The 20,671-nt window shown below is 33.7% G+C and overlaps 2 protein-coding genes across 2 annotated transcripts; both read left to right on the top strand.

Annotated features, from left to right (window-relative positions):
• The first annotated feature begins 5,073 nt into the window (after positions 1 to 5,073).
• On the top strand, positions 5,074 to 10,349 carry LOC134724972 (metalloproteinase inhibitor 3-like). The gene is made up of 6 exons (XM_063588401.1): positions 5,074 to 5,261; positions 5,639 to 5,753; positions 7,326 to 7,423; positions 8,669 to 8,771; positions 9,060 to 9,181; positions 10,023 to 10,349. The coding sequence occupies exons 2-6, from the start codon at positions 5,642 to 5,644 to the stop codon at positions 10,251 to 10,253; spliced, it is 666 nt and encodes a 221-aa protein (XP_063444471.1). The 5' UTR covers positions 5,074 to 5,261; positions 5,639 to 5,641; the 3' UTR covers positions 10,254 to 10,349.
• A 6,329-nt stretch (positions 10,350 to 16,678) lies between these two features.
• Positions 16,679 to 19,111, top strand: LOC134720481 (uncharacterized). Its single transcript, XM_063582844.1, has one exon. It carries the CDS (start codon positions 16,679 to 16,681, stop codon positions 19,109 to 19,111), a length of 2,433 nt encoding a protein of 810 aa, XP_063438914.1.
• The last annotated feature ends 1,560 nt before the right edge of the window (positions 19,112 to 20,671 follow it).

The raw sequence follows: 20,671 nt of genomic DNA, 5'->3' as shown, positions 1-20,671 counted from the left end.
TTAGTCCTCTGATTACCTTATTTACTTCTGAACAAGATATTGGAGCATCTGTTTCAGCTTTGAAGTCTATATTATTTTCTAATAGCTTTAACTGTGATTCAATGTCTATCATAAAAGCATTATTTATAGATGAAGGTTTACCTTGATCTTGAAAATGTTTTATTAAAACTTCTTCATCTTTTAATACCTCTGGTATTTCATCTTTTTCTGTTTTATTCTTAAGAGATTTTAAAATTTTCCAATATTCCTTTGGATTTTGATTGATATATTCACTTAAACAATTATAAAGTTTTTGTTTATATTCATACTTTTTGTGTTTAACCATTTTCTTCAAGTTTTTTTTTAACTAAAAAAACTTTTGCTTTAAACTATTATTATTTGGATTATTTCTTATTTTGTTTCCTATTTTATTTATTTGACGCTTGGTTTCATATATAACATTGTCTGACCAAACTTGTTTAAATTTCCTTTTCTTCTTCTTCCTTTTAGTTTTTGGAGTTGCTTTACAAGAAAGGCTTGAAATATTATCTAAAATTTTTGTCAATTTTTCTGTAGCCTCATCAACACCAACCTGATTTTCCTCGTAATTAACTATTTCAAACTCTATTATCTCATTCTTTACATTTTCAGTCAATAAAGCATCAATAAGTTTAAGTTTAGAATTTTCTGTCCATTTATATGATTTAATCCAGTGCCAACCTTTTTCCTCAAGGCCAATTTCTTTATCTATATTTATAGAGCACTTCATATATAAAGTAATTTGAACATGATCTGATAGGTAAGTAAAATCGTTTGTTTTAAAATATTTGACTGAGGACAGGAGACTCTCGCTAACAACAGCATAATCAACAGTACTAAATCCACTGCTTGACATATATGTATAATATCCCAATGAGTCACCTAAAAATCGACCATTGAGTAAACGCAGCCTTGAAGACAAACACAAGTCTAATAACTTTGTACCAACTGTATTTACAGAAGTATCTTGATTGTTTCTATTAATTTCTGAATCAGTAATATAATTTTCAGGGAGTAAATCAAAACCATCAAAATTATTGATGTGATCAGAATCATTTACAATAAAGTCAGCTCTTTGGCCAGTTCGAGCATTTAGATCTCCGATTAATACAATCTGTCCATTCATGGAGAAAGATGATATCTCATTTTCTAAAAAATCTAAGTCATTATCATAGTGAGATGATGAAAAGGGGGGTATATAAAGAGCGCACAGATAAATATCATGTACAAATCCAAAAAAGTTCTTATTCAACTTAAGCCATAGTCTATTTGGCGAGGTTGTTGCTTCTTTTAAATATGTAATGCCTTTAAAGTATGGCTTTTTTATAGTAACAATAATGCCCCCACTATACCTTCTTGCTTTTTTTCTTTTTTTACGGGACTTAGAAATAATACAATGGCCTTCCAATTTAAATTCTTTAGATTCTCCCTTCCAGGTTTCTAAAAGTATGTTTATGTCACCTTTTAAATTCTCAATAAACAATTCATCTTTCAGTTTGTCTCCAAGGCCATGAACATTCCATGAGGATATAGATAAATTTTTATAACAATTTGACATTTGAGCATATAAATCTTTCTTATTTTGTTGTAAACCTGAAAACCTCAATATTCACAATATAAAGTTCAAATGATATTACCTTGTGTATGGTCTATGGAAGGTAACTCTATTCTTTAAATTCAGAAAAATCAATATTTTAAGCCCTTGCATATATACTAGTATTTACCAATTATATTAAAATCAATACCAAAGACAATTTAATGTAATAAACAAATTTATATTTATATTGTTGTATATATCAGTGCAAAAACCTATTTGTCATATAATTTTATTTTATTTCTAGTCACACTTTGAACATATAAAAAAGAAATTAAAAAATAAAAATAAAAAAGCTTTTCTTTTGAATTTATTTTACATGTACACCTCCCATTTGTGTTTTAGTTCTATATATAGAAAATCAGTTTGTAACAGGACATATGAAAATTCCATAAGGCGGTAAACATATACCAGTAAGCAATATATCAATAAACTATACATTTTTCTTCTAATGATTCATACATATTTTCCATTGACATAAAAAATCAGTTTGTAATCAGAACATATGAAAAGTACATATGGCGGTAAACATATACCGGTAAGCAATATATCAATAAACTATACATTTTTCTTCTAATTATTTATACATATTTATCACTGACATAAAAAAATCAGTTTGTAATCAAAACATATGAAAAGTACATATGGCGGTAAACATATACCGGTTATATATCAATAGACTAGATTTTTCTTCTAAACATTCAGACATATTACCACTGACCCGTTCTCATTTCCTGTAACATGAGCTCCATCATATTTACAATTTTATTTCTGCCATTCATAGCACTTTCACTCCCTACATGTATAGGGTTATTAAAATGAGATTTCTGCTCAAAAGCTTGATGATCTCTCTGCTTTCTGTTTGTTATTGAATTTGGCATTTGATAATTAGGTATACCATTGTTTCTTACATGATTTGTTTTTGTGTTATTTTCATTGTTTTCCCATAACTTTACATTTAGTAGTGTATTGAGTACTCTTTTAATGGACATAACCATAATTGGAATGCCATGACCTTTAATATGTATTCCATCTACAAAATAATCAGGCTGAATGAAATCATACCTTACAAAATGTAAATCTAAATCTTTACATAATTCATACAATTGAACATTAAAAATAAGGCGGTGTTCATTGAAAAACTTAGCATAATATCTGTCACTCAAAAAACGTGGCAGTATTTCACCAAAAGTGATTGTTGCATCTGGGTTATATCTTTGTGTCACTCTGACTAGTTCTTCTACTTCTTCGATAACCTCGTCTGGTGTTTTCTGTTCTATATCATTGGAGCCTATTTGGAACATTATATGTTTTGCTTTATCTCTAAACGATTTGATATACTGAATTGCTCCAAACACTGTTTTGTCGTGTAGAGTGGTAACTTTAACTTTTCTATTTTTGTACAATCTTTTGCCGTCAATGTCTTTGATAATCGAAGAGCCTATTATCAATAAATCATAGGTATCCCTGTGGTGGCTGTTTTCCTTCCTTAAAGTTGGATTTCTCACACCAGCATAAGATTTTATATTATTATTGCTTCTGTCGGGCTCATTTTTCTCACTGTTTTTCTTTTCAGATATTCTTTCGGTTTGTATGTGATTATCTTCTTCGGCACTTTCTACATGTAGTTTTGTATCCTTGGTTTTCGTCTCTGCATGGTAGGTTTGGTCCTCTACGCGTTTTTCTGCTTCTTTTTCAATTGTATGTTGCAATTCTTTTATGTTTTGTTCCATTTTGACAACTCGTTGGATTTCTTGATTTCTTTCATTTGCCATTTCTTTCAATCTATCCTCATTCTTTTTTATTTTCAATGATTTTTCTTTGTCAATTTGTTCATTCAAATGTTCTATCTTGTTTAAATTAGTTTGCAAGTTAGTACATAGATTTTGTACTGCTTGTAATTCAGTGTCTTTTTTCACAAGTTCAATTTCTAGGTCATGTATTGTTGTTTTCATTTGAGTTATCTCCTCTTTGTGGCGAGTTTGTTCGGACCTAATCTTTTCAAGTTCAGATTCAAGAATCTTCATCTTAGCTTGATCATATCCCTCTTGGTTGTTTAGGACAGATGTATTCGGTTTGAATGTTTCGTTTTGTGTTTCATTTTCTGAAGGTACATGTATCTTTTCAATATCAACTATAACTTTATCTGCCTGTACATGTACATGTTCAGCTATTGGTTCCAGGTCTTCTGGAGATTCTATATCAATTAGTTCATTCTTCTTAAACTTTAATTCACTAAAAATTTTATCTACATCACAAGGGAGGTTCCCTTTCTGTTTAATCTCTTTAATTTTATTGATTGTTTCATTTATGACTTTAAATTCAGATTGTAACCATTCACTTGTCCCCTGACCCTGGATAGTGGCTTTTTTGGTTGTATAGTAAATAGTAATCACAAAGAGTTTCTGTTTATCCAATGTAATCGACACTGCTGATTTGAATAATTCTTTCTTTGGGATTTTATTTGTAAATGCATGTTTATCATCAGCAATTTCTATCAGTTTCGATTTCTGGTCAAAGTCATTCCATTCAACTTTTGCTTTTTCATGACTTCCAAGAATTTTGAAGTAACGAATTAAAAGGGCTCGTCTCCATAGATAAATATTCTCATTTTTTAGTTCAAATGTTGCTTGATTTGATCCTATTGTGTGTTTAATTGTTGTTGCCCCTGTTTTTGACCTCGTGTCCGTCGTGGTATGGGGGTTAGGGCTGTCTTTTCCAATTGATGGCATTTTAAACGTTCAATTTAAATTTTTGTTAAATTTCTATATTCATACTTTTGTTTTGTTGAATTCTGTTACTTTGTAGCTTTATATTGAGGGTTTCAGGCCACAATTAAATTAAATTTGCTCTAGCATGTTAAAAAACGTGGGCGCCGCCATTGCACCGGAAGTTCCAAATCAGAAATTAAACAATTTCGAGGCAAGGTTCACTCAATTCGTCATTTTGACATGCATTTTTACTTATTTCTTCGTTAATATAGAACAGTTGTAGAAAATGTTGCATATAACAATAGTAAATAGTTGTATATGTATATATATTCTTCGATATCATAAAAAAAATAATAAAATAAAGAGATACCTAGCTTTCTTCTGTCTATTAATGTTCCGTCATTGTGCCGGATGTTAGATACCATCGAGTCCGAACAAATTTTGCCGGTGTGGTTTAGACACAGTGAGACTTATGAAACGGAGAAGAATGGTTGACAACTACGACGAGTTTCTTATGAAAACATTGCAGGATGGGCGTCAATGTAGGTGTTCATTGTTACGTACAAATTACGTACGTGTTGCTTTGGGTGTGTATTTAAAAAAAAAGAAGGTGTCTGTGTAAAATATAACTTAAAGTACAATATCCTCAAGTGTACTCTTACATTATCTTATATAAATTTATTGTGTATTTGGAATAGAAATGAGAAAAACATAGGCCTCCCACTTATATTTCTTATTTTTAGGCACAGTCAAATATAAGGAGATGATTACACATGATTGAGTCTTGAGTATTTGTCAACACTCCTGACATCAATACCAATGAGAACGGAAGAAGGCTCTCACCTACATCATCCGAAACTCATTATTATTTGTATATTAAATAATTCATATCTTCATCATCGAATCACATGTATATTGTTCATCACATCTGAAATAAGGTCAGTGTATTATTATTGAAATTGTATTTTTTTAGATTTAACATAGGCTGATGAAAAATGGATAGAATGTAACACTTTATAAATGTCCTTTCTTGTTCTGTTCTTGTATATATTTTTTTAATATATTTTTTTTATGAATGATATCATCGGATGAAAACGATTTTTCAAATGTTATTAGTTTTGTTAAATGGGGCGATTGTTTTAAGTTTGTAAGTCAGCGACCAATTTTACATATTCAAACAGCATTTCGGACAGAATTTTTTTTTTAAAACACAAAATGACACAATTTGCTGTAGTCCACTTACATCATTTTTACATTCCTAGTTTATTTCCAGTTATACATTATGGAAAATGTATTCTTTTTTTCAATTTCACAGAAAATGGCAGCTGTAAACATTTTGGTGGCAGCTTTGCTTTTTCATGCTGTTCAGTATGGAGATTGTATGTGTGAACTCCGCCATCCACAACAACAGTATTGTGAATCGGACTTTGGTAAGACAATGCCATATATTAAGTTATAAAGTTTAACACAATTTGTGTCTGTATCAAATCAAGCTACATGTATAAGATCATGCGTTGTTTGTTGTTGTTTTGTCATTGTTTGTACATTTTTTGTGCGCAAGTTTTCTTGTCGGAGGGGGTTGTGCAGTTGTGGTTGTTGTGCTTTAGTTCGTGTTATATTGTATGAATAATGCTATAGTTTAAAAAAGTCTTTCTTCAATATCTTGGACGTTTAGTTATTTTACTTTTGAATATGATACTACACCATCACAACGTAGGAACATATGTCAAACAAATTTTGTTATAAAATCACAATTTTGCTTAAATTTGTCAAAAAAGTGTGGCTTTGCAATTTTAATTCGAAAAATTGTTGTATTTGATTAAAACTCTTTTTTATGTAGTTTGATAAACATATTTATCAACAATAAAAAAAAAAGGAAGGGAGAGTGTTTCAGTAAACTTGGTTACAGATTAAACCTTTTTGTATGTTGAGTGAAAGTTTAAACAATTTATATTTTATCAATTTCTGGTACACATGTAGTAATGCTACAGATTTGTTGTTTCTACTACAAGCAATTTTGAAAATGACGTACATTTGCTATTCTAGTTATTGTTGGTTGCTTTATAGCTGTAGCAATGTAAAAGTGGCATACCGACAAGCGTCAAATAAGGTTTCTACATTTTTTTTTGAGTTTTTTTTGTGCGTAAGATTATTTAAAAACATACATACTTGAACTTATCGTACGAGTTTAAGACTTCATAAAAACAAACATAGGCATACTTCAAATTCTCGTTAAACTCCTCACACTTGTTTGAATTGGATTAAGTCATTCGAACAATTAGACGGAAGACACTTGTTTATATAGGAAGTGGTGGATTCATTGTTTGACGATAAAGCATGTCTAAGCGACACTTTTGTATATTAATAACATCATGACTAAGAGAGCATTGGTTTCTTACTATGATGAGTGTCTTTAAGAAAACTTGAAACTGTGAGATACAAAAATGCCTCGTTTACACTAGTCGTAAATCTTTAAAGGCATAATATAAAACTAGCCTTTGCCATTTTCACTAGTGTATGTATACACTAGCCGTTATCGTTTATGCCAGTCTTTGAAGGTACCATTTTAATACACTAGCCGTTATCGGTTACACTAGCCTTAGAAAGGGGTCATTTACACAAGCCGTTATCGTTTACACTAGTCGTTATCGTTTACACTAGACTTTGAAGGTATCATTTCCACTAGCTATTATTGTTTACACTAGTCTTTAAAGACATTCTTTACACAAGTCTTTCTCATTAACACTAGACTTGAAGGCATCATTTACACCAGCCCTTATAGTTTACAATGGTCAATAAAGGCATCATTTACACTAGCCGTTATCATTTACACTAGTCTTTTAATTCAATCTGCTCAACTACTATGCGAATATACATTAGCTTACATCTTAATATATGTCAACGCTGAAACAGCTAAGAGGGTTACGTTTAATGCGTAAGTGGTACATTTTCCTGTAACCTTTTAAATTATTTGTTCAATTCTTCATGTTCTTTTTAAACAGTCGTTTTGGCCGGAATCTTGGACAAAGATGTTATCTATAGTAAAGAGGGCTTCCCTATGGCGGTTCATTATATTGTGAACATCAAAAAGGTTTTCAAGGTAAGACCTGATTCGTAATAACAAATTATTTGTTCCAAATTCCCTGTTGATAAATTTACAAATAACTACGAAACTGAGGTGCCAGCAAACGCAGGATAAGATAATCGTAATTATGTTTTTGTATTCTATGTATGGTTCCTTATGTCTATTTAATTTTTTATACTTTATTGTTTTTAAAATAGCTATACCTTTGGGGGTCCCTAGCAGGCACACAAAAGTAAAGTACAATACCTTGATTTGTGTCATGAGTTTTCACCAGTTTAAATATAAACATGTCTGTTCTAGAAGTCGTAATGATGTTAAAGGGGCTTCATACCGTACTTTGATTTCAATTGTCGAAGATATCAAGATAGAAAGTTATAAGTTTTATCTAATGAGACTTCTCATTGAATACAGACAAATATGGTCAAATATAGAAATATTGGCAAATGAACAATTTCTTCCCATTTTATTCCCTTCTTGAAAAACGAGAACCTGCAAAAGAGGTTTAGAACATTACAAAATGTAAATACACTCATTATAGATACCAGGATAAATTTTGTATTTACGCCAGACGCGCGTTTTGTCCACAAAAGACTCATCAGTGACGCTCGAATTTAAAAAAGATAAAAAAATCCATATAAAGTACGAAGTTAAAGAGCATTGAGGACCAACATTGCCTGTTATGATGTATGATAGAATCATATTCAAAACAGTGTGGTCCTGGCCATTGATTGACGACCTAATTCTCCCATTGACTGGGACAGATTAGGTGAACGTTTGTCGGTAACAATCACTGCTCACTATGTACTTTTTAAAGACACTGAATCTGTGGGGTCACCAAAGGTTCTCAACACCTTAATAAATCAATTCGAAAAACGAATCCGGAATAATACGATGTGTTGATTTATATCAATAATATAAATCAAAACATAAAGGTTATTCCTGAATAATTTTTCGAATTATTTTATTATTAAAGGCGTTAAGAACCTTTGGTGACCCCACAGTTTAAATTCTATAATAAGTAAGAAGAGAGCAATGGTCGTTACAGACAAACGTTCACCTAATCTGTCACAGTCAATGGGATAATTTAGGTCGTCAATCAATGGCCAGGACCACACTGTTTTGAATATGATTCTATTTAGTGTAACTAATATCGGCCTGCGTGTTTCGAATATATAGCCAGCCTCTACCTTGCAAATCAGTAACGATATATGTTAATATACATGTCACGTTTGCCTTTATCGAACTATTTTCAACTTTTAGGCAGGACCAGAGTATGAAAATGCAACTAAGACAATGATCATTTCTTCAACATCTGGTAGCGGGGTTGGAGAGTTAGAAATGGATGTAAACTACGTCATAACAGGCAAGTGATTCTTCAAGATTTGTGTCTGGGGTGTTGTTATTTGTTTAGCCTGTCCCTGCTACAGGAAAAATATTTGTAGGATATTTATGCAATCCAACTGTAATCTATTGGAAATTTCCATAATAATTTAAAATTTTACACCTTGTTTTAGAACTGCAGCAGAAAACGTGTTACATTTTTGCATTTTGATTGTCATGTTAAATGTTTTTTTTTTTTTTATTATATCTCAAAATATTGAAATACTATAAGAGCATCGTTGGTTATTCTTTCTTTATTTATTTCCCACAGGAACTATAATGGACGATAATCTATACACATCTATCTGTGAATGGGTAAAACCATATCACAATCTGACAAAGGCACAGAAAAATGGTCTTAGATTTAAATATGAATCTGGATGTCAGTGTGAGGTAAGTCTCTATTGATCAAGGTAGTCCAAAGAGGCTGAGGTTCAAATGTACAATGCAAGTCTATATTGTCTGTAAAATTCATGACAAATTTTCGGTCTGGTCCTCACATTCATATATTTTTGTCAGTACTGTAAAATATATTACCATTAGCAATCAAACTCTAGAACTACAGTCAGTATCCAATGAAAAACAGGGAATAGCTGGTCAGCTTCCAGCCTTCAAAATGGAAGGCACCAATATGACAAAATTTAAGACAATTTTTAAACTTGATTTATTTCGAATTTAATCATTGGAAAATGATGTTTAAAATGTATCTGCGAAATTTGGTAGCCCAGCGACATAGCTTTAAGAACTTCATGTAATTGTCGTCCGTCAAGGGTATTTTTTTGGTCCTTTATAGTTTGCTGTTCGGTGTGAGCCAAAGCTCGGTGTTGAAGGCCGTGCATGTAATGGTTTACTTTTATAAATTATTAGATGGAGAGTTGTTTTCTTGGCAGTTATACCACATCTTCCTATATCTATGTTGCTAACTACCTGGCAATGGCGTAAACCATATCTCCTGGCAATAATAAATATATTTCCTTACTAAAGGCATCCAGAAAAGGCTAAATAAAACGAACACTTTATACACTTCAAATCTTACAAATTTAATTGGTTTTAAAACAAAACAGAAACATCAGTGTGTTTTACTATTAATAAATTATTTTTAAGGAAATTAAACAGAGCTCGTATCATCACTTTTTTGCTGAATTTGATTGGCAATTTATTGAATGGACATTAAAATTTATTCATATATTTTTTGTATGTTCATCTTTTAATTGACCAGTTTATGTTTTAATAGTTTTCTTTCTGCCGGGAAGGACAGTGTGGACAACTGGACAGCAACAACACGTGCGAGTGGGAATTTGGAATTATGTTTGATTGTTACCATGACGATGGTATATGTTTTCATAATGGCGAAGAGTGTGTCTGGAGAGAAACAAGAAAATTCAGACAATGTGAGGACAATATTTACCTGGGAGACCAGAAGTTTACAAATGAAGTAAACGAAGTTATACCAGATCCAATGTAACTTGTGTTAGATTGATTTTTACCCCCGATTTCTTTCATTTTTTCTTTTAGCTTTTTACATGAATCTTTTTTGTCTTGTTCATTTTTTTTCTTTAATCATCATATTTATGAACGCTGGACAATAGAACTGGACATAGCTCATCTTTTGAATTAAAGTTATTGTCGAGTTTAAAAAAAAAAGTAAACTAAGTTTTAAGCGCCAAAATATGTTAGCGCATTTGCTACATGTTTATAACTAAAAAATATTTATAATGCATTGTAATTTAGTATGATGTTATTGTGTTTTTAAAATGGATATCAAACTACTAGATGTAAGAATAAGAGGAACAGAGAAATAAAAAAATGAACTGATTATTGGTTTTATTTTTCTATTATTCCATAATTCTGGTAAACATGTTTATATTTACTTATTATCACATATTTGTTATGAATACATTAGGTTTTGCATATGCAATAACCTCAAAATTGCCCGGGGCAAAAAAGACATATCCATATTGTGCCCTGTTCCTAATGATGTGACGTCATTGCATCCTTAACAACACGTTTGTTATAATTTGCTTAATATTTTACCTTTTATGTATCATAAAATTGATATAATTTACGTTTTTTTCTCTTTTCTGCAGAACTTAAATATGTGATAAAAAGATTATAAAATGTCTTTTCCATATTGGCCCGGGTATCATCCCTCGACCCATATCGGCCCTCGGCTAAAGCCTCGATGCCGATATGGGAGTCTCGGGATGATACCCGGGCCAATATGGAAAAGGGCATGTTATAATCTTTTTATCACATATTTAAGTTCTGCAGAAAAGAGAAAAAACGTAAATTATAACAATTTTATGATACATAAAAGGTAAAATCTTATGCAAATAATCACAAACGTGTTGTTGAGGATGCAATGACGTCACGTCTTTAGGAACAGGGCACAATATGGATATGTCTTTTTTGCCCCGGGCAATTTGGAGGTTATTGCATATGCAAAACCTACGATATTCATAACAAATATGTGATAATCTATACTTATACAAATGTTTTCTATCAAATATTTGGCACAGCTGTTTGTCTCGAATACAAGGTGCACTCAATATCAAATGATACTAATACATAACACGTTTATCAGCATCAAACACAAAAATAGTAAACTGAACATACCCACATTTTTCTGTTGGAAAAGGTTTAGTAAGAATACAGAAATAGTCATACCAAATTGCATGACTTTTGTTGATATCTTTACTTTAAACAGAAAAGCGAGTTATAGGCTAACAAAGGTATATTCAAACTCATAAATTTAGAAAATGTCATGGCAAAAAAACAACTAGAGGCTCTAAATAGCCTGTGTCGCTCACCTTGGTCTATGTGAATATTAAACAAAGGAAGCAGATGGATTCATGACAAAATTGTGTTTTGGTGATGGTGATATGTTTGTACATCTAACTTTACTGAACATTCTTGCTGCTTACAATTATCACTATCTATCATGAACTTGGCCCAGTAGTTTCTGTGGAAAATGTTACCAGTAGTAAAAATTTACAAATTTTATGAAAATTGTTTAAAATTGACTATAAAAGACAATAACTCCTTAGGGGGTCAATTGACCATTTTGGTCATGTTGACTTATTTGTAAATCTTACTTTGCTGAACATTATTGCTCTTTACAGTTTATCTCTATCTATAATAATATTCAAGATAATAACCAAAAACAGCAAAATTTCCTTAAAATTACCAATTCAGGAACTGCAACCCAACAAAGGGTTGTCCGATTCATCTGAAAATTTCAGGGCAGATGAATCTTGACCTGAAAAACAAGTTTATCCCGTGTCAGATTTGCTCTAAATGCTTTGGTTTTGGAGTTATAAGCCAAAAACTGCGTTTAACCTCTATGTTCTATTTTTAGCCATGGCGGTCATCTTGGTTTGTTTGGTGGGTCACGCCATACATTTTATAAGCTAGATACCCCAATGATGATTATGGCCAAGTTTGGTTTAATTTGGCCCAGCAGTTTCAGAGGAGAAGATTTTTGTAAAAGATGTATAAAATTTATGAAAAATGGTTGAAAATTGACTTAAAAGGGCAATAACTCCTAAAGGGGTCAACTGACCATTTGGTCATGTTGACTTATTTGTAAATCTAACTTTGCTGAACATTATTGCTGTTTACAGTATACCTCTATCTATAGTAATAACCAAAAACAGCAAAATTTTCCTAAAATTACCAATTCAGTGGCAGCAACCCAACAACGGGTTGTCCTATTCATCTGAAAATTTCAGGGCAGATAGATCTTGACCTGATAAACAATTTTACCCCATGTCAGATTTGCTCTAAATGCTTTGGTTTTTGAGTTATAAGCCAAAAACTGCGTTTAACCTCTATGTTCTATTTTTAGCCATGGCGGCCATCTTGTTGGTCTGGGGGTCACGCCACACATTTTTTAAACTAGACACCCCAAAGATGATTGTAGCAAACTTTTGATTAATTTGGCGCTGCAGTTTCAGAGAAGAAGAATTTTGTAAAAGATATATTAAATTTACGAAAAATGGTTAAAAATTGACTTAAAAGGGCAATAACTTCAAAGCGGTCAACTGACCATTTGGTCATGTTGACTTATTTGTAAATCTAACTTTGCTGAACATTATTGCTGTTTACAGTTTATCTCTATCTATAATAATATTGAAGAAAATAACCAAAAACAGCAAAATTTCCTTAAAATTACCAATTCAGGAACAGCAACCCAACAAAGGGTTGTCCGATTCATCTGAAAATTTCAGGGCAGATAGATCTTGACCTTATAAACAATTTTACTTCATGTCAGATTTGCTCTGAATGCTTTGGTTTTTTAGTTATAGGTAAAAAACTGTGTTTTATCCCTATGTTCTATTTTTAGCCATGGTGGCCATCTTGGTTTGTTTGGTGGGTCACGCCATACATTTTATAAACTAGATACCCCAATGATGATTATGGCCAAGTTTGGTTTAATTTGGCCCAGCAGTTTCAGAGGAGAAGATTTTTGTAAAAGATGTATAAAATTTATGAAAAATGGTTGAAAATTGACTTAAAAGGGCAATAACTCCTAAAGGGGTCAACTGACCATTTTGGTCATGTTGACTTATTTGTAAATCTTACTTTGCTTAACATTATTGATGTTTACAGTTTACCTCTATCTATAATAATATTCAAGATAATAACCAAAAACAGCAAAATTTCCCTAAAATTACCAATTCAGTGGCAGCAACCCAACAACGGGTTGTCCGATTCATCTGAAAATTTCAGGGCAGATAGATCTTGACCTGATAAAATTTTTTACCCCATGTCAGATTTGCTCTAAATGCTTTGGTTTTTGAGTTATAAGCCAAAAACTGCATTTTACCCCTATGTTCTATTTTTAGTCATGGCGGCCATCTTGGTTTGTTTGCCGGGTCACGCCACACATTTTTTAAACTAGATACCCCAATGATGATTGTGGCCAAGTTTTGATTAATTTGGCCCAGTAGTTTCAGAGAAGAAGATTTTTGTAAAAGTTAACGACGACGGACGACGGACACCAAGTGATGAGAAAAGCTCACCTGGCCCGAAGGCCAGGTGAGCTAAAAACGACATAAAGAATAAGAAAAGCAACACAGGAATACTAAGACTGGGTAAATTTAACCCTTTCAAAAACCAAGCATGATCTCAGGTGGTCTTGAATGGAAAGGAGATCTTGCTCCATTTGTTGCGTCCGTCGTGTTGCTTGTAAAAGTACACATTTGTTGGTCAATAAGTTTAAATCGGTCGATCGCAATTGAGGAAAAAGACAACAGGATTGTGTTTTTGATAATTTAAACATATTTGTCGTCATCCATGAAACTGGTATTCTGTTACTTCAAACCAATCGTGATTGCACCCGTTAAGGTTTTTTTTAAGGAATGACTAAAACTTTACTTTTTCTTCTCAACCGACCCTCTTTGTCTATTTTATTGCTGATAACATTGATGTTCAAATTATGAAGGAGTTTCGTGGAGCACTAAGTAGACCTATCAATATTGCGTTGTAAAGCCACTTTATTTGTTCAATATGGCGAATAGAGATCCAGTATTTCATTTTTGGTTGAAATGCAAAAGGAAAACAGAATTGAACTATCATAATTATCCACGACTTCAGCTTTGCTATACATTGTCGTTGGGGTATATGTTGAGTGTCCAAGTTATTTTACAGTATCTGTTTTCTTTATTAAGGAGTATATTGTAGGATTTAATAATGTCAATCAAGACTTCATATTTTAATTAAAATTCAAGTATAATAAAACTTTGAAATGACCTTTCTATTACTTCCCTTGGAGGACACAATTTAAACTACTATAAAAATGTGTCCTGTGAGTGGACACTACTTCATAGTGTTGGCAGTACAAATCTGTCCTTTTGAGGGACACCATTCCATGGCAATGGACATTATTAAATACCAAATTTCAATGAAAAACTGTCCACATGGACACTTTTTCACAGGACACTATTAGTTTAATAAAATTAAGAATGGAAATGGGGAATGTGTCAAAGAGACAACAACCCGACCAAATAAAAAAACAACAGCAGAAGGTCACCAACAGTCTTCAATGTAGCGAGAAATTCCCGCACCCGGAGGCGTCCTTAGCTGGCCCCTAAACAAATATATACTAGTTCAGTGATAATGAACATATTTTATTTGCACATCTTCGCGTCTAGCTCATTGCTAACTACTTATGACCCGACAATTGTTCGTAATAACGCGCTTGTAAATAATGTAAATACAATTTTGCTCTTTCTAATTTTTCCTGTATACATATCTTATCATTTTGAAATATTATTCGTTCATAATTTACACATGCTGATACGGGAGTATCAGATAAGGACCCGACAATTGTTCGTTCAAAGTTCACATTTAGGATTTTGTATATTTTTATGATATTTGCTTATAATTCTTATATCATTTGCATATCTATAAATACTTGAATCGGATTGGTCAAGTAGAATTTTTCTCTTGGTTTACACTTCGATAAACCATGTTTCTGAAACTACTTTTGTAATCTATTCATGCGCGATACACATTCTTGCAGGATGCTGGGATTTTCAGCAAGTTGAGATTATAAAACAATTGCATAACAGTTGTTTCTATTCTAATGCATATATAACCCCAACAAAAGAAATAAAATAAATGCACTAAAGCTTCGAAAATGTATAAAAATAAACTTTAAATAAAATTCCGGAAAATTTCACGAATGATTTGGCGAATTAACGTCATGGCATACACGACGTCATATACGATTGAAAACTTTCAGACGGAAGAATATTTCGTAACTTGTACGCTTCAAATTCGGACAGTATCTAATAAAATTGAGTTTTTGAGGTAGGTGCTAGTTCATTTTGGATTCTGTTGCATTTGTCGAACATTTAATTTTTTAGAAAGTCAAGATGGCGGCGTACTCATTAGTTACGACATGACATTGTGCATCTGTTGGTACATATAGCTACAGAACAGAATAAAGAGCAATACCCCCAGGGTCTTCCGAGAGGGGGGGAGGATGAGAGACCCATTGAGCAGGACAAAACGGTAACAACTCGGCTAATCCAACGGACTTTGACTGGAACAACGGCAGAAACCAAGTGTCATTGTGGGAAGGTTTGCAAAGATACACCAGGCAAGAACTAAGTGTGGATCTGGGAAGCAGCAAAGGGAACGCACAGTTAACACTGATGAGACGACGGAGGACCACAGCCAGGAAGCACACCACAGTGCTGAGGACCTCTTACCTAATGAAGCTACTCAGATCAACATTGAGGAGGAGCAAGGGAATCAAAACCAGCAGAGAACATCGAGAACACCTTCAGCAGACAGCAGGAAAGAAAAGATACAATGGCCACCAACAGATGATAGGAGATGGGAGATCTTTGATGAAGACCTAGACAAGATCTTGGATAACACACTTACAGGAGACGTACAAAGGAAGATATCAGCATTGTCAACACTTGTGTATGCAGTAGGACAAGATAGATTTGGAGTTAGTAACATCAAAACCAGAGAAGGCACTCAGGGTAACATGAAACATAACAGACGTCAACAAGAAATACAAACACTCAGAACCGAAATTAATGATGTCACAAAGCAGTATAAAAGAGCAAATGAGGAGGAAAAAGAAGGATTGAATGAGTTAAGATCAATACTGAGGGAAAGAAGAAACAATCTACAAAGAGCAGAAAGAATCAGAAAAGCAAGGAGAGAAAGAGGGAAGAAGAGAGCAATGTTTGTTGCCAACCCCTACAAGTTTACCAAAGCAACACTGGACGGAACAAAGGCGGGTTCAGTAAAAAGCACGAAAGAGGAAGTGGAAAAACATCTATCAGAACACACAGCGACGAAAGGCAGTGGGAACATCTAGGTAACTGCGATAGGATAGAAAATGTACAAGAACCAGAAATACCAATGAACACTAAGGAACCATCATGGAAAGAAGTGTCAGATGTAGTGAAGAAAGCCAGGTCAGCATCATCACCAGGACCAAATGGCATACCGTACAAGGTATATAAGAAGTGCCCAAAAGTTTTGAAACACCTGTGGAGGCTACTGAAAGTAGTTTGGAGGAAAGGGAAGATACCATCATGTTGGCAGAAAGCAGAGGGGTGTTTTATTCCAAAAGAAGAAAAATCGGAGGACATCACACAATTTCGGACAATTTCCCTCCTAAATGTAGAAGGAAAGATCTTCTTCTCTATTATGGCTAGAAGGATAACATCATATGTGACAGATAACAACTATGTAGACACTTCAGTACAGAAGGGCGGAATACCAGGATTCTCAGGATGTATTGAACATACAAGCATCATTTCACAACTTATTCAAGAGGCCAAAGTGAACAAGAAAGATCTGACAGTAGTATGGCTAGATTTGGCTAATGCCTATGGTACTGTTCCTCACATGCTGATACAACAATCACTAGATCATTACCATATTCCCGACCACTTTAAGAAAGTGATAAGAAGTTATCTCAGTGGGATTGAGCTGCGATTTACAACAAGCACATTTACAACAACATGGCAGAAACTACAAAAAGGAATAGTTACTGGATGTACCATCTCAGTTATCTTGTTTGTCATGGGAATGAATATGATTATTAAATCTGGTGAGAGAGAAACTAGAGGCCCGAAAACATCAACTGACATCAGGCAACCACCAAATAGAGGGTTCATGGACGACTTAACCATCACTACAGATACCCATGTCCAGGCTAGATGGGTATTAAAGGCATTGGAAGAGACAGTAACATGGGCAAGGATGTCTTTCAAGCCAAAGAAGTCTAGAGCTCTAATTATAAGGAAAGGGAAGAGAACACACCAAGTCGAACTAAAGGTGCAAGGAGAAGTCATTCCTTCAATAATAGACAATCCCATCAAGTGCTTAGGAAAATGGTATGATGACTCTCTAAGTGACAAAAACAATATCAAGAGAATAGAACAACAGGTTTCAGAGGGAATGAGGAACATCGACAAGACAGGTCTACCAGGGAAATTAAAGGCATGGATATACCAACATGGACTCCTGCCAAGGATATCATGGCCACTTATGCTGTACGAAATAACGTTGACAACAGTTGAGAAGCTTGAAAGAACCATCAACAGACATCTAAGGAAATGTTTAGGTGTCCCTCCAAGTTTTACAACTGTAGGACTATACAGCAGGACTGCAAAGTTGCAGCTACCATTTACATCTCTAGTGGAAGAATTTAAAATTAGCAAAAGTCGCCTTGTGATGACACTGAAAGAATCTAGAGATGAGAAAGTAAGAACAGCAGGCGTCCAAGTAAGAACAGGACGAAAATGGTCAGCATCAAAAGCAGTTACAGAGGCAGAGAGTAGATTGAGGCATAAAGATATTGTTGGAACAGTGGCAGTAGGACGACAGGGCCTTGGTACATCAAAAAGTTGCTACTGGAAGAACGCTAACACACAAGAAAGACGAAGTCTTGTCCAAAGAGAGATAAAATCTAGAGAAGAAGAAAACAGACAAGCAAAGACAGTAGAATTAGGGAGCCAAGGTGCTTGGTCGAGATGGGATTTGGAACAACTATCCCTTACATGGTCAGATATATGGCGTTATCCGCAATACCAACTGCAGTTCCTTCTTAGATCAGTGTATGATGTGTTACCGACACCTTCAAATCTGTACAGGTGGAAACTATCAGAAACACCAGACTGTCCCTTGTGCGGAAAAAGAGGAACTCTACAACATGTTCTTTCAGGGTGCAATATCGCTCTTACACAGGGGAGATATACATGGCGACACAACCAAGTACTCCGGGAACTTGCTGAAGTTATAGAGAAACAGAGAAAGGATGCTAAACACATTAGAGACAAACCTATCAAGATCCAGTTTGTGAAGGAGGGTGAAGTAGGCCAGAAAAGTAAAAAGAACATATCAGGAATGCTTAATCAGGCGAAGGATTGGCAGTTAGAAGTTGATCTAGGAAAGAAGATGCAATTTCCTGATATTGTACCAACTAACCTAAGACCAGACATGGTACTTTGGTCTACAAGCAGTAAAAAAGTAGTAATCATAGAGTTGACAGTTCCCTGGGAGGAGAGATGTGGCGAAGCAAATGAAAGAAAGAGGGCAAAATATGATGGACTGTTGGCAGAGTGCAGAGATAAAGGATGGCAGACATGGAACTTTCCTATTGAGGTTGGCTGCAGAGGCTTCCCTGCACAGTCAGTGTGGAGAATGTTTTCTGCAGTTGGAGTGACTGGCCAGAATAGAAGAGCAGCAATAAAGAAACTGGGCCAAACAGCAGAGAAAGCATCTTGCTGGATATGGATGAAGAGAGATAGTAGTAGCTGGAAACCCACCACCAATGCGCAGTGATTGATCACCACTGTGGACCCCCCATCCTGAGAGTGTACCGAGCTAGGGGTCGAAACACATGATGATGGATGGCCTCGGCTGAGGACATTGGCGGTGATTTCAGTAATTCCACCAGTACTGTATGTAAGTAACTTGTAGCCATCAAAGTAATAATGTAAATTAATAATCGCGTATGTTTGGCTGAAGAATTATAAGGATTCAACACATTTTTTCTAGAGGTTATTGATGTGTAAACCGGGCTCTAACTCACAAACTTGACATAAAAGTCCTTCGGACTTTTATTTAGTTTGTGAGTTAACCGCCCCGGTTTACACATCAATAACCTCTAGAAAAAATGTGTTTAATCCTATATTTAACAATTATTCCGAGTCCTCATTGCGTTTTAATAATTTATTAGTTTAATTGTATTTTACGCTATTCAAAAGTTACTTGTATTTTACACTTAATTATAATCCTTTCGTACAGATTAATTATCAAAGATTTATATCCGTATTTAGCATAAAAGGTTCTGTAAAAAAGAATATAGATAATTCGACAGTAAGTGATAACTGCCGAAAGCCATTCTTGACAAACATATATATATATATGTCGTGTACAAGTTGCGATTTTGTACAGGTTATAACATGTACAAAAATATTGTACATGTTATAACTTGTATGATGCAAAAATACAAGTTATAACATGTACAAACGTACCCCATACATGTTATAACCTGTACAAAATATTGCTTAAAAATGGTTTTAACTTGTACAATATTTAAAATAAATCTTAAAGAAGTTAAATATACATTTAAATTCACCAATGCATAAAGAACAACAATAAATAGGCCAGAACGTGTCTTTTTCTGTTGAGGACAATGATCACAAAGTTTCAGAAATATATGTTTCTTGAATAATGTTGGCAAAATGTGTTTTCATGTAATTGTATGTTTTATGCAGTCCATCATGGTTGAAATAAGCGTGAAACTATTTATTAAAAGCTTGCATTCCACAATGACAATTACATTAGATACTAGTTTCTAAATCCTTCCAACAAATTTAAGAACGATTCTTTATAATTTTGGGAAATACTCCCCTCTCTCATGTTTATAACACGCAAAGACTAAAACAATGTAATATATGCTTACTCTGTAAAAGCAAGAGAGAGCTCAAATAGTTTTCATTGGACCAGGCTTCATTATCAATATCTTTGGATCTATTCTTCAACATTGTTGGCCTTCAGCATGACTTATGTAAATTAATAACTCACTTTTTGTTTATAAACTATAATATCATTGCATGAGGCGAATGTCATTTTGATGTTTTAAATATATATCTTTACTTTGAAAGCATTTATTTGTAGTCACTTTAAAAGTCAATAAAACCGCATATTTACCTCATCAACAGACAGTAATTCTATATCATTCTTAAAGATTACTTTGTACTTTTGAGATCAACACTGACTGATTCAATATTCATAGGGAGAATAATTTAACGGCTGATTTAAGTAGCGGTAACAGAAAAGACATGAACCTCCTGTACGTAGATTCGATTTAGTTTGTAGATAATATGCTTCATACAA

Source organism: Mytilus trossulus, chromosome 1 (assembly GCF_036588685.1).
Source record: "Mytilus trossulus isolate FHL-02 chromosome 1, PNRI_Mtr1.1.1.hap1, whole genome shotgun sequence".
Taxonomy (NCBI): domain Eukaryota; kingdom Metazoa; phylum Mollusca; class Bivalvia; order Mytilida; family Mytilidae; genus Mytilus; species Mytilus trossulus.
Note: the sequence above shows the minus strand (reverse complement) of the source record. Positions and strands in the feature narration are given on the sequence as shown.